Source organism: Pelodiscus sinensis, chromosome 20, assembly GCF_052426305.1.
Source record: "Pelodiscus sinensis isolate ZL-2025 chromosome 20, ASM5242630v1, whole genome shotgun sequence".
NCBI classification, from domain to species: domain Eukaryota; kingdom Metazoa; phylum Chordata; order Testudines; family Trionychidae; genus Pelodiscus; species Pelodiscus sinensis.
Genome location: NC_143071.1, coordinates 26,485,841 through 26,500,949, shown reverse-complemented (window position 1 = coordinate 26,500,949; position 15,109 = coordinate 26,485,841). Strand labels below are relative to the sequence as shown.

At 48.0% G+C, this 15,109-nt stretch overlaps 1 protein-coding gene across 1 annotated transcript in view; it reads left to right on the top strand.

Moving 5' to 3' along the window:
* The first annotated feature begins 1,951 nt into the window (after nucleotides 1-1,951).
* Nucleotides 1,952-15,109, top strand: part of LOC102446034 (heparan sulfate glucosamine 3-O-sulfotransferase 3A1) — a 94,729-nt gene continuing 81,571 nt past the window's right edge. Inside the window, exon 1 of the mRNA XM_075903519.2 lies at nucleotides 1,952-2,896. Within this exon, the coding sequence (XP_075759634.2) occupies nucleotides 2,472-2,896 (425 nt within the window). The 5' untranslated portion in view covers nucleotides 1,952-2,471. The remainder of the gene's footprint in view (nucleotides 2,897-15,109) is intronic.

The following is a 15,109-nucleotide window of genomic DNA, read 5'->3' as shown; positions in this document are numbered from 1 at the left end:
TTATCTTCATTGAATAATTTCAAAATACACAAGCGCCGCTTCTAAGTAGCTAAAATTTAATTGCTTAGCAAGATCAGCACCCAATTAACAAGAAATGATCCAAGTCCAGTGTTTCATGTGCAAGTGTGTTTAACAACTCTGTAGTCTATGACAAACATTTCATATTAAAAGGACATTCCCACAGGCAATGAAATAATGGACCTCCTAGTATCAGGCATTCCAGGCATGAAGCTGATAGCTATTTCAACATTTTATTTACTCTCAAAGGAGACTAATACACTCTGAAAGCAATATGTGTATATTTATGATAAACTGGGGGACCAAGCATGCAAATCTCTCCTGAAAGCATAAGTATGGTCGATTGAAATAACTCCTGGATCTGAATCTGGTTTCAGAACTTTATAAATTGCCTCCTCCTGCCAGACCAGAATCCTGCAAAGTATGCAGGTGCCTCATTTTACACATCTCATTGACTTCAGTGAGATCACTTCCTATATGTAAAGATACTTGTGTGCATACATGTTTGCAGGATCAGGGCCTAAATCAGAAATTTGTGATCCTAAATCATGGTGATGGATATTATCTGAAAACCTAGGTGGATGGATGGGTATACAGCCAGCTATGGATAGTCTTGTCTTGATATGAAGCCCGTCTGGAAAAGGGGATTTAAGAAGGAATTGAGAACCTTTCTACAGAATGTTTAACCTGTAGAATTTTACAATTCCCTATGAAATTCTAGGAGATCATTTAAAATAGGGTTCTACAGAAATCATCTAAATCCTATAGCATCTAATAGGATTAGATCCTTTCTCTAGATCAGGGATCTGCAGCCTATGGCTCTGCACCCAAATATTGCTCAGTATGGATCTAAATATGGTTCTTTTATCATTCCCAAAACACATGCAACTTTTTAAATTAAAATGAAAAATGAATTCAAAATTGAAAAAATGTGTCATTACTCACAGTAGCTTGAATGTGTGCATGAACCTGAATTTGACCAGCCCTGATGTAAACTTCAAAGAAATGTGTGGAAAGATGTGACAGCAGAAGTCCCATTAAATAAAGTCTGTGAGGACAATGTTTCATTTAGGCTATTGTTCATCAGCATGTCAATTATCAATAACATTAAGTTGTATATTTTCAGTCATGCAAATGGGCATTTGTTCTGAATTTTGATGAGTTTGGCTTGAAAAGGGTGCCCAAGCCGGCTCTAGGCTGTCTAAACCAGTGTTTCTCAATCAGTGATACAAGTACCCTTCGGGGTTCTCAAGAGAAGTCTGGAGGGGACTGAAATTTGGAGAAAACTGAATTTTTGTTTTAAGGTTTACAGCGTTTTATTATTTTTGTACTTTTTACACCCTCCCGGCTACGATTAAGTTGTTTAAACAAATGTGTTGCAATGGTAGAAAAGAATTTTGTGTGTCTGAAAACTATAGGTACTGGGGGTACTTCTAATTTTTTAAAAGGGGTAATTTATTAAAAAAAGGTTGAGAAACACTGGTCTAAACTCTCTGTTTAAGCTCTCCTATAGAATGCTGGAGCAGAGATACAATTCTTCGTTCAGAAATCCTACCCGATGCTGTCAACATTCAGTACAAAGCAGATCGTTCATTCTCGCAGGCGAGGGGGCTTTAGAATCATTTCTACCGAGCCCCCCCGGCCTTTCTTTAGACCCCAGATTCCTTGAATCCCCAGCTACGATGCTAACGGGGCTTCCTCCATGCAAAGAGGCATGTGCTTGCGCTGGGGAAAGGGGCTCGGGGTGAGAAGGAGACTGATACAAACCCCGCGTGGATTTTCCCACAAACCCCGCGTGGATTTTCCCACGGGCTACAGGCGCGCTTAGGGGAGGGGCGTTCAGCGCAAGCCACGCCCCTCTCACGCCATTGGGTCACCGGCGAGGGCTGTTCCCCCCCCCCCCCCCCCGCTCCGCATCCCCCGGCTCAGGGGCGCATCCCGCTCGCTGCCACTGGAGAAGTTTGCTCCGGCTCCACGTGCGGCAGCAGCTGGAGGGCGAGCGGGGCGGGGACAGCAGCGAGCCCCCGGCCCGAGGCGGGTCTCCTGCTCAGCCCAGGTGGCCGCGCTGCCGGGGGAGGCGGTGAAGGGAGCAGCCTGGTGGCGCCGTCCCGTCGGGTGGCAGAGACACCCCCGCCCCGGCCGGGGGCTGCCTGCATCGTGCCCACCCCGGGGTCCCGGCGGGCACTGGAGCGGGACCTGCGCGCAGCCACTCCCGGAGCGACTCGCCAGACCGGATCGCTTGGCCGCGGGCCCCCTCCAGCCCAGCCGCCGGCAGATGAGGCCCCCCTGAAGCATCACCCTTAAGAGACGGGGGGGGCACAAACCGAGCCCCCCTCCCAGCTCCAGGGACCATGCGGCCCGGGGCAGCCCCGCGCCCCCCCGCTGGCTGCTGACTGCCGGGGCGGGGGGGCCGCCTAGCATGGCTGGGGGGCGGGCAGATCCCTCGGGCTAGCATGGCCGGGAGCGGCCCACCCGCCCCCGAGCCTCTGCCCCGCAGCGTCTCCAGGAAGCTGCTGCTGCTGCTCCTGTCCCTGCTCATGTCGCTGTTCGCCTGCTACTGCCTGGCCGAGCGCTGCCCCAGCCGGCCCGGGCCCCTGCGAGCGGGCTCCCCCGCGCTGCCCAGCGGGGCGCCGAGGAAGCGGCCCGAGGCGGCCGGGCGGGGCGCGGGGTCGGGCGGCGGCGGGGAGCCCCCGGGCACGCTGGCCCTGCTGCTGGGCGAGGGCAGCAAGCGGCTGCCGCAGGCCATCATCGTGGGCGTGAAGAAGGGCGGCACGCGGGCGCTGCTGGAGTTCCTGCGGGTGCACCCGGACGTGCGGGCCGCGGGGGCCGAGCCCCACTTCTTCGACCGCGGCTACGAGCGGGGCCTGGCCTGGTACAGGTACGGCGGGGCGGGGCGTGACCGCGGGTCCCTGCCCTGATCCCCACCCCACAACCCCCGACCTGCTGCCCAGTCCCCCCTTCTCCATAGGCTGTACCTCGATCCCCAGCCCCCCGTAGTCCCCTGACCTGATGCCCCATCCCTTGGCCCGATCCCCATAGACCTACTCCAGTCCCCATCCCCCAAGAGCCCTGTGACCTGTTGCCCAAACCCACCCCTTCCCGATCCCCATTGACCGTACCCTAATCCCCACCCCGTAGCCCCCAACCTTCTGTCCAACCCCCAATCTCCATAGACCTACCCCAATCCCGTTCCCCCCCCCTTAGTCCCCTGACCGGCTGCCCAACCCGCCCTCCCAATCTCCATAGACCATATCTCCATCCCCACCCTGTAGCCCCCTGACCTGGTGCCCAAACTCACCTCCTCCCTATCCCCATAGCCCATAACCCCAGTTTCCACCCATAGTCCCCTGACTTCCTGCCCAACGCGCCCCCGATCTCTATAGACCATACCTCAATCCCCACCTTGTAGCCCCCTGACCTGCTGCCCAAACCCACCTCCTCCTGATCCCCATAATCCCCTGACCTGCTGCTCATACCCACCCCCGTCCAGATCCCAATAGCCCATAACCCTCATCTCCAGACACCCCATAGCCCTGTCCCCAAAACCTGCTTCCCAAACCCATCCCAGCGTCATAGTCTGTAACCCCCACTCCAAGACACTCCATTTCATAGCCTCGGGTCCTGATCCCCAGAGAACCCCCATAACTCCCAGATCTGCTTCCCAAGCCCATCCCCAATCCTTATCCCCATAGCCTACAACCTTGATCTCAAAAGACACCCCATAGTCCCGATCCCCATAGCGCCTCCTAGTCCTGGATCCCTATGGGATCCTCAGATCCCCCTAGCATTAGCCTCATGACTCCCTCTCCCCTGATCTCTATTGTCCAGCTTCCCAGCTCTGATCCCCAAAGATCCCCATAGCATCCTAGGCCTGATCCCCAAAGACATCCTACAGCCCTGACCCCAGCCCTCATTCCCATAGACACATGTCAGCCCCACAGTAATCCCTCCAACCCTGACCCTCAAATCTTCCTCTGCCTCTCCCCCCTCCATCGCTCCCAAATGCCTGTCAGGATCAGGTCACGGCACACAATCCACAAGTCTCGTTTATCCACAATTCCATCAGTGAAGCGGAAACAGGGTGGAGGAGGGAACGTGGGAACAGCACTCATCCTAGCTATGTCAGTGCAGAGGGAGCACCGTGTGTGTGGAGGCCACAGACAACTCATTTTATAGGGAGAGTTCCTCTCAGGGACGCTTAGCTCTTGAAACGGGCTCCAAAGTTTTCAGCCTTGATGATGTGATTCATTTAGTGACTGGCTTGTTTTCTTTGTAGGATTTCTTTAGTGATTAAAACAACCAACAACGCAATGGGTATCAGACCTCCTTCTTATCAAGGAAGGAAAGGACCATATAATAATGTTTAGGAAATTGTTGGTGGTCTTTTTTTGTTTTTGTTTTTTTTGTTAAGGTTCAGAGCAAACCTACGCTACAAAATTAAGTTGACATACTTCCAGGTACAGCCTCTGCAGCTATTCAATCGGTTCCATGTGTCCACACTGTGATCAGCACTTGCATCAATTTCACTGCCAGTGTGGGTATTGTGGGACTGTTCTGAAAAGCAGTAACCATTGATGTAAGCAGTGCAGTATCCATAGGATGATTTGGGCCAGCTGTCCTGGCCCTGTGCTTTGGGGGCCTAATGGGCTCAGGGTGACCTGGAGGATTAGTAGGCGGGCCTGGCGCTGGCCGCAGGAATCTGGCCCGCCCCCACACTCAGCAGCTGGAGGGCTAGAACAAAGGTGGGGCAGGGGTGGAGCTTGGGAAAAGGTGGGGGTAGAGCAGGGATGGGAAGAGGCAGGCAGGGACAGAGAAAGGGTGGGGGTTGAGGGAATGGATGGGGTGGGGCCCAAGAGATGGCAAAACAGGGGCAGGAAGAGGCAGAGCAGAAGTGGGGTTGGGGGAGGCAGGGATTAGTCCAGGACCCTGCAATTTACGCTGCAATGACCTGATAAATTGACCTAAGTGCTACTCATGCAGATGTGGCGTTATTACGTCAGGGTAGTTAGTAGACAAGTTACAATGGAAGAATTGACATTTCAGTGTAGACACTCACGCCTTGTCTTCACTATGCGGTGATTGATACTGCAGTGATTAATCCACCAGCAGTCAATTTATCACGTCTGCTTAGACACGATAAATCGATTTCTGAGTGCTCTCCCATTGACTCCACTTTGCCGCATGGAAAACACCCCAGTATGTATGTTGACTTCAGCTCCATTGTTTTTGTAGCTGAAGTTGCATAGGGTAGTTTGACGTGGAGGGGGATCAGCGTACACAAGGCCTTACAGAGTTAGGTTGACATATGTTCCATTATGTCAACCTAGCACAGTAGTGTAGACTAGGCCTAAGTTGATAGCAAACTATATTTTGAAAGTCAGGCTCAAGATACTATAATTCATGGTTTTTCTACTGTGATGATCTAAAAGATGTGAAAAAAATGAAGTGGAATGCTGAGTTAAGGAAGTTGCCGACACACGTATACATAACTTCACACACATGATGGGATTGCTCTAGTGTGTAAAATTGAGAACGTTTATTTGGCTGGTAATTTTAGACACCATCCTGAGTCGAATATTTCTTTAGATGGTCTTAAAAATAAGTCTCGTTGCAAGAAAACGGAACTTTTTTTATTTTTTAAATAAAATCTCATTGTAGAAATACCAAGCTGTGGAGTAGTTGAAAACTTAGCAATACCCTACAGAGCCCTGCCTTTGTTTGATTTTTGGTTTTTGTAAAATGCTGGGCTCATCTTTCTTTTTTTAATGAGGACAGTATCATGTACAGCAAAGTCTCTAAACAGAGTATCCTTAAACTTGCTGTTGTCTTTGTAGCAGCAGGTAGTAATTCCTAAGAAAATGAGCTAAGTCTGTATTTTTAAGTAACTCACAGTGTGGAAATACCTGATAACATTTATTACAAAATCAAGCAAATGAACATGAACAGCTCTTAAGAATCTAGAGTAAAATATATTTCCTCCATTGAAGTATGAATAATGCTGTAAATTACACCTGTATCATTTTAAGCAGTCTGATAATAATAAAACATTAGCGATAGTAATCTCCAAAAAGGCAGGAAAGGAAGCAAATGTGAAGATGGTTTTTTTTTTAAATAGTTAATTTTTCATTTACAGGAAAAGAAAATAAGTGGGAGCCCTTGACAACGAGAAAACAGAAATTAAAGCCACAGGCAGTATTTCCAGTGTTATTAGTTAGATTTTTTTTCCCTGACGTTTCGTAGTAATTTAAAGTTAATAAAGTTGTGTCCTCTGGCAAGTTTATATGAAAAAGACTTGTTGGATCTAAGAATAGGTTGTCTTCCTTTTGCACAATAGAAATACTGGGGTTTTGCATCTGGCAAATAAGTAAAATAGTCACCCTAAAACTTGTATCTAATAGGCATTTAATTCTGACTAATGTTTTAGTGGAGGGTGGAACTTGGTTAAGATTGTGAAGACTATACTGAAATCAGGAGTATCATTGTAGTTAGTCTTGCTGGAGTGTTCGTGCAGTATGTTTTTGCCAAGGGAAGAGACCTCTATCTTTCCATGTATCACAATGTGTAGAATACACCATATTTGCTCAGATTGCGGGGTGAGTTTTTTTTATGAGTAAAGATTTCCTCTTGTGAGGGCTGAAGCTATTTACAGAATGATATTTTTAGTGTGCGCTTATCCAATTTTCCGTGCACTGACCCTATATCAGAAAGGAAACATTAAAAACACATCTCAAGAACTTTAATCAACTCTTGACTTTGAAAAATAAACACATGGCTTGGGACAAGGTCTGCCATTCTTTATGGTGGGTAATTCATGAAATCTGTTTCTTAGACTGTAGATTCCTTGATTCATTGCAGAGGAGATGGCACTGAAAATGCCATCCTCTCCTGAAAATTTTGCCTGCGCAAGGACTACCGATTCGGACCATATACCAGGCACATACATTACTGCCCAATAGATTTCTCAGTGAGGAGGGGTTAATTTTCCACAGTGGGTGGGTTTGATCTGTTAGCTCTTGCCCAAGTGAGGAGTTCCCCTCCAGGCTTTTCATGTAATCACCATGTTTTACCATTTGATACTTGAGTGTTTACATTAATTGCTTCAGTTCGTTTGCTGTCTGGTGTGCTGAGTTTCACCGTTTTGCTGGTACAGTGCGTTCTTTGTGTGGGATTTTTCATTGCTACAGACCCAATCCTGCCACCGTTACTCTTGCGAGTAATCCTTACTAACGTGGAGCTCCGAGGATGTCAGAGCTGCATGATCAGAAAGTCAGCAGTCCGTTAAATGGCCCTTTAAAATACATTATTTTAAAAAATCTTTACATGCATTCGCCGTAACCTTTGAGTAGAACCGAATACCGATACTATTGCCATATGTCTGCTAGCATCTCTTGATTGTTGGTCTTTGGAGTCACCATCTTAGGTTTCAGATTTATTTTTATTTTCAAACAGGCAGACTAAACAGCATCATTACAGGATATAAACACTTGAGTTCCCTTTTGGTGGCTCTAGGAAATCTCCATGGGCAATGAATGCCTTATCTAAAACGTAACCAAATGGGTCTGAATTATTATGCTGAAAGAGAAAAGCCTTTAGATGCTAATATTTGTAGATGTTTATTGACAGTGGCAGCTAAATAGCAGACCTAAAGGGGAGGGAAGGGATCAGTGGATTTTACATGTTTCATGAAGTTGCTGTCTTTGGCTTCTTGAGAGACTGTATATTAGACTCCATTCGACTGCATATTGTTGCAACAGTGCCTCTCACAGGCGGAGAAGAGAAGCAACGTTGACCACAGACGATAAAGGGAGAACATCTATTTGGAATAAAAGATGAACTTTAGTAGCAGTTGCATGTTATCACGAAATCTTTTAACTAGAGACATCAGTGTTTGGAGAGCCAGATACCAGAAGTGCAGTAAGATCGGATTATTTGTAATCGATGAATTAATTTTTAATACCTGTAGGATAGCAGACTCCGAAGGCAGGGAACTTGTAGCAGAATTCTGACATCTCAACACCTACGGTGGTTCTAGACAATAAATGAAATGTATCTAAAATGCTGTACGTTCAATCGGGGAATAATCACCTCTCTTCTTAGACCGCATTGCATCTGTTTAAAAGGCAGCTCTCCTGCCATGAGGTTTATTTAAAACCAACCTCTGTGACTGTGTTTGAGAGGTGTGACACCTCCATGTGCGTTTGCCTGTCGGTCGAATATCAAGGGACGTTCAGTGCCTGCCACAGCTTCCTCCATTTCAGTTTTGTGAGGACGCAGCTCATAAGGGGGAGGAGGAGGGGACATGGCCCACAATGGCCTCATTGACTTTAAAACACAGCAGTCTCTGCTCGGGTCCTGAACATGTCGATTGAGTTGACAGAGTTCAGTAGCAGGTGAGCCTATGTTTTCATAGAGCTACCGTTCCTCCTACCCGACATATGACTGTAGAGAGCCTGGGGAAAACATCAGGTCTGTGGGGTTACCACACTCGAGTAAGAAATGTCTGAAAGAGGAATGTTGATAGCATTGTGAGCCTCCCTGTTTCTCTCTGATCCTTTGCTAGCAGTGCGCCACCCGTCGGAATGTCATTCTGCTGTCAGTCATGCAGGTCCTGTTTATTTCATGTGTTTTAATCTCCCTGCCTTTGTAATGCTGCTGCCAGTCGAACTAGAGAAAAGCTGAGCTAATGTCATTAGGCTCCAGTGTTCTGCAAGAGATGAAAGATTACCCGACGGGTGGAGGGGGGGGATTTCCTGTCTCAAGATCTAGGATGCCCCGTGTCCCTCGTATCAATATCCTCTTGGGTTTTTCCAAGGCGATCAATAATGCTTGAGGGTCAGTGCAAGCCGAGAGTTGTTCCGTTCCTGAAAAGGATGGGAGGGAACGCAAGTTCATAGCAGCTGGAAACAGCTGGAAAGGGCCTCCTTGTGCCGTGAGTTTCCTAGCCCCTCCGACTGAAGCCCCAAGTCACACAGTTTGAGATGAAATGTGAGCCTCCAGGTCATATGGCCAGCGCTCATCTGGACAGCATGGTGCAAAGGAACGGAATGGGAGTCGTTTGCCACCCGGCCAATGACCAGAGGGAGAGGATGTCGTTTGGGTAGGATTATGTGTTTACGCAGAGGGAAACGTTTGAAAAGAACTAGCGCAATACCTGAGAAATAGGATCACACCAGATGGCCGAGCCATCATGAGACAAGTACTGCAGAGCAAACTACTTGATGTAAACACCAAATGCCCTCTTCTCTCTGAGGGGAAATGCTTTAGCAATTGTAAGCCACTGCCGTCCTCAGTCAAATTGCTATGCCTGGTAGGGAGACTTTATGTACCATACACATTTCCTCAGGGTAAGTGAGATTTTTTTTCTTTCCATCACACAGCTGGGCTGACAGTCTTTCGTTTCTAGATGTTGATGTGTCTCCCCAATGCTGGAACCGCCAGCCTTTATGTAGTTGGCACTCTCTGCGGCCTGATAATGAGAGTTGGGCATTTGCTTGATATTGATTCTTTTTTTTTTTTTTTAATTTTATGCACATACCCAGTGTGCGCTCACTGTTGGAAGTTTGGCCGTTAAAGCCGATGTAAGCTTCCCAATCCTTGTGTTCAAGGGTGGAGGCATTTGTTTTTGGCTGGCTCTTCTGATCCAAGAATCAGTTTGTGTTGTGGAGGCTGGAGTTTAAGAAAGCTTGATTACGTGAAACCAAACTTTGGATGTTTTTTTTAGGGGGGGCTCCAGTGACCCTGTTCAATGAACTCTGCTGTCTCCCAAACAGGATAGCTGTCAGCAGTGATTTTGGAATCTGCGTAGCTGAGGTAGCAAAGACAGAGGCATCCCTGGCAGAATGGGAGCCCTGAATTGTGTATTTGTATTGCAGTAGGGCTTACAAACCCCAGTCAGAGACCCATCGTGTTCGGTGCTACACAATTGTCTACATTTCACGAGGCATACCGGAGCGGTCGACAAAGGCTTCCCTTGTCGACCGCGGCGCGTCCAAACTGCCCCACTCTGCCGCCAATCAGCTGATTGGCACAGCGTGGTGGCCATTTTGATGTAAATGAAGCAGCGATTATTTAAATCGCTGCTTCATTTTCCTATGTCTAGTACTCGTTTACATGGCTCCGTCGATGGAGCCATGTAGTCTAGACACACCCAAACAGAACAAAAAGTCAGTCCCTGACCCCACGAGCTTACAGTACAAAACAAGAGACCGCTGGTCAGACCACGAGGGGCGTGCAGTGAGATGGTATTGGCCGGCGTGATGGGCAGTGGTCTGAGCACACCGGCTGCCTAACTGTTGAGACTTTTTAGGCCTGGTGGCAAAAGAGAGGTCTGAAGGAGGTGAGTGAGGTCGCTTTGCAGCCATTTAAAGGAAGCCTGGGGGACAGCGTGAAGGAGCTTGTTGGAAAATTTGGCAGATGGGCGATGAAGGCTGCTGTCTTCAAATGCAGCATAAGAAAACGATGAACATTGTCAGAGAAGGGAAGTGTTGTTCAGGCGCTAGCCTGGTCTCAGGAGAGGAGAATAAATTTCCTGCTCTGCTGCCGACTTCCTATGTAACCTTGGGCAAGTTGCTTTGTGGCTCGGTGCCTCAGTTTCCCATCTGTACCTTGGGGGTAATAGCCCCTTCTTGCCTCATGGGCTGTTGGGAGGATAAGCACACATTGTGAGGGGCTCAGATACTGTGGGGCGGGGTCATAGACATACCTAAAATAGCTAAGCTGGTCATCGGCGTTCCTGTTACCAAGTGACCATCAGGTTAGTATGAGGTTTATCTGGGGGCAAAACACCTTTGCTGTGAGGAAAACCATCCCCCTGCTTTTGTAGCTGTGGCGTGTGCGCTGGTGGTGGGCCTGTGGGGCTGGGGCAGGAGAGCTACCCACAGGGGGTTTATCTTGCACGGGAGACTGGCCTGTGCAGGGCTAGATTCACCTGAATGTCCCAGCTGCTTTGCGCCACTCTAAGATAGGAAGCAGCTATAAAACCGCTCTGCCTGTTCAGTTGAACCAGATTTATGTCTGCTTTGCACCGCCAGTGTCTGCCGGTGAACTTGGCCCCCAGGTCACTATGTTATCTGCAGGGAAAGTCCTAATCAGGGCGAAGGCTGACTCGTTGAGTGTGAATAGATGAATAGTCCTGGGAGAAAGCAGAAAGAGACCAGTCTCTCTCTCACCGTCCGCTCCCTCCCCTTGTTTCTTGCGTTTGCAGGGTCTGACATTGCTTGGGAGTCTTGAGGTATTCGCGTCTCTTCACTACGTGATGTGGAGCGCCATCTAGTGTATATACGTGGGGGAAGATTAAAAAAGCAACATTTGATTCCACATACTTAGGGGGACCCGGGCTCATTTTGGGTGGATAAGTTTTGGGAGCTAAGTCAAAGGATGGAGGGTTGTTTTGTTGTTGCTTTTTTCACATAAATACTCTCTTCAATTTCTCGCCCGTGGGGAGGCTGGACTATCTGGGGTTCCTTTTATTTCAAGCCATTGAGGAAAACAAGTCGTTTTGAGCAGGATGGGGGTGTGACAGGGCCGGATTTTCAGAAGAGCTTGGTTCCCATTTAGGTAGCACAAGCAGTTGGATGTTTTTAAGGGCTCTGCAGCCAATAGTTCCCATTGTGACCTCACAACCAGGTTTCCCATGTGGAGCTGGGAGTTTTCAGAAGCTTGGCCTCACGTCTGGGTGCTTAAATGGGGGTGGAACTCTCTTGAAGACGCAGTTCTGTTTGTGGGTGTTGAGCAGTCTTGAGAATCTGGCCTTTATAGGTCAAAGACTTCTTGGGCTAAACTCCCAGAGACCCGTCCCTTGGAAATCAGTGTCAAAACACCATGTGGCTGTCATGGGAAGGGATTAAGTCCATTTTCCTGCCACTAAGCCTGATATGTCTACACAGCAGTGGGGCCAGGCACTTTCCAGGATGGGTATGTAACCCACGCACCTAGTGTGGTTCACTAGCCCACAGCAACAGCTAAGACCAAGAGACCTCTACAGCATGGGCTGGGAGCCAGCTGGCTTTTAGCTCAGAGGGTAGAAACTCCTATACTAAGCTCCAGAGGTCCTAGGTTCAAATCTGCCTAGTGGCGGTTACAGGTAGACGTGTATGTGATAACTTTGCACATGGGGCCTAAAAATAGCAAGGTGACTCTGATGGCTTGAGTGAACCACCCAAGAATGCATGTTAGAGGCAGGCAGAGTTATACTTAGCCAGGTAGCCTGGGGATATCTCTACAGTAGGACATTGCACTGACAGAAAAGGGTTTTCCTCAGTGTAGAATCGGCACATCCCCAAACAAAGTTAGCTGTAGTGGTGGAAGCCCGCTGGTTCCTGCCAGCTCTTGAAATAGCTCCCGGCTGGCGTTTGCCGCAGCTCCGCCAGCTCTTGGTGGAGCGTTGTAGGAGGGCTCCTCCGTCTACGTTCACCTCTGGGCATAGCTGTGGAGACCCTGGAGGTTGTCAGCACAGCTGTATCGGTCAGGGCTTTGGTGGTTTCATGCCCCTGACCAACACGGCTTTGCTGATGTAATTTTTCAGTCGATTAGGGATGTAAAATCCCGTTTAATTAGTTAACTGGTTCAGTGGCTGCTTCTGGCCCTGGGCTGGGCTGCTGGCTGCCAGCACGTGTGAGCTGGGAGTCAGCAGCCTCGCATGGGGCCGGAGCAGCCCTCCGCCCATGGGTGCTCCCATGAAACTGTTAGTTGTTAACCATCACCCATTAACCAGTTACCCATTCGCATCCCTGGCATAGACCAGGCCTTTGCTGGTTTTGCTGACAGCTTGAGCAAAGTCTGCTCTTGTCTGGACCCAAGCTGGAAAGTGCGGTTCCCAGCTGCTGTGTAGATGTACCGTGAGTCGCACACTGTAAAGGCATGCCTGGAGCCAGCAGGAGAGCGATGCACTTACCTCCGTTTGTAATAAGTAGCTGAGCTACAAACTCTGTTACCAGTTGTCCCACATTTAGGCTGGGAGCGCGACTGCCTTCCGGGGGCTCTTGCCGTCGGGTCGTGTCTTTAGTCCTTGGATAGAACCTGGCTCCGCTGTGACCATGACAAAACTCCTATTCACTTCACTGGAGCCAGGATTCCAGCCCCATATCTTCTGAAGCACAATAAGAGAAATTAGGCCTATGGGAGTAGTTAGTTTCTTTCCCAATTGCTCTGCGGAGGGAACAAGTGATGAGAAAACGTGAGGATAAAAATGCCGTCCAATCTCTCTCCTGTCTGTATTAACACCGCTTAGCTACTAATTACATTTTGCTTTCCCTAGAGAATTGCGGAGTAACCCAAACTGTATGCATGCCGAAAGAGAAGGCGAAAGGGGGAAGGGGAGAAGAGATTGTTATGGTCATAAATCTTTGCAAATTCTCATTAAGTGCCTCTATTATGGGAGGGAAGTGGATTAGGTTGCAGTTGTAGTTCTGTTCCTCAGGCCAACCCTACAGCACTTACTCACATGAGGAGCCCGGAGTAAATCAGAGAGATTAGTCACGTGCAGATTGGGCTCTTGCAGTTCAGTGGCATACTCACTAGCTTTCTTACCCCGGGTGTCTTGTTTCAAGCTTTCTGGGGGTAAATCTGCTTTCAGGGAAATTCAGTAACTATGCAAAAGATTCCCCACAGTTTGTAAGCTAAGGGACCTAATTCTGCAAACCGGACTCTTATGAGGAGTCCTTACTCACATGAATAAGCCCATTGGCTTCACTGTGACTCCTCCTGCGAGTAAGAAGAATCAGGCCTCTAACTAGAGAGTAAATGAATATATTTGTGGAAGTCTAATTATTCTTGGTGTTTCTATTTCGTCAGCTACGTGGTTCTGCAAAAAGAAAGAAAGATGCCTGTTTTTGTTCCTGCCAAGGTCATTGCTTTCTTTTCTTTGCAGAGAAGTTTATAATGTTAGTCTTGCAGCACCATCTGTTGCAATGATCTTGCCTAAATTTCCCCCGATCACCGGGATTCTACAGCCCCTGTGACTGGTTTAGTACTCCGGCATAGGACACTGCACCGTGGGATAATGCCACGCTTTGGAAGCCAGAGGATGCAATGCATTTGGCATTGATGTCTTGTGAATGGTTCGTTATTTGATGAAGTACAGCAGAGGTGCCCAAATATTGCTCGTTTGGAATGCCGCTGATTTCAGCTGCCCTAGTATTGAACACAGGTGCAACGTATGTTGAGTGTGGTGCTCCATTGGCCTGCCATGGCAATCTGAGATGTGAAGATTGGCACCTCCAGGTTCAAGAAAGGGAAAGCTGGTCTAGAACTCTCAAACCTTGGCCTGCCTCTTACTTGCATCTTTATGCAGCTCTGGCCTATAAATCAGGAGCTGAATGATCACATTGAGTTTGATGGGCCTGACCTAACTCCCACTGAGTCTGGGGAGAATTGTCCTGTTCATTTGGATGTAAATGTCATAAATTGGGACCTACAGAATCGTATCAATCCTAGAACTGTAGGGCTGAAAAAAATCTTGATGGGTCATCTAGTCCAGTCTCTTGCACTGAGGCCGGACTAAGAATTATCTAGACCTGTGATGTCCGACCAAGCTCTGAAGCCATACTTAACAGGCCAAATACCCACATGTGGTTAGCATGTTGGACACCACGGCTAGAACATCCGTGACAGGTGTTTGGCTAACCTGCTCTTGAAAACCTTAAAGCAAAATGCTCTTCAGTATGTTTTAAATCCCTCCCTTTTAAATACTTGCTTACAGCAGCAATTTCAGCTGAGTGTTACACCTGGGAATAAAGCATTTCAGTTTTTTAAGGGTTTTCCTAATTTTGTTATCAATGCAAACATTCTTCCAGTGTTTATTCAAATGCACTGTCTTTTCTTTCTGTCCTCTGCCCCCATCAGTCTTTTTATATATAAACCAATTCATTGCAGCATGGATATTTAAATGAGATTTTCACCGGGTAGCATTCATGGCTTTCTTGCTTTCTTCAATCTTTTGATCTTCCTAATCAGAGGAGGAAAACATTTTATAAAGCCTGTTTTCAATTTTAAAATTCAAGTGCTTGAAATCAAAGTTCATCCTCTTTGAACGGTAGCAGAAGTTTATAGTTTTTGTTGCTTCAGCATCCTTGGTTTATTTTTCCCCTGAATT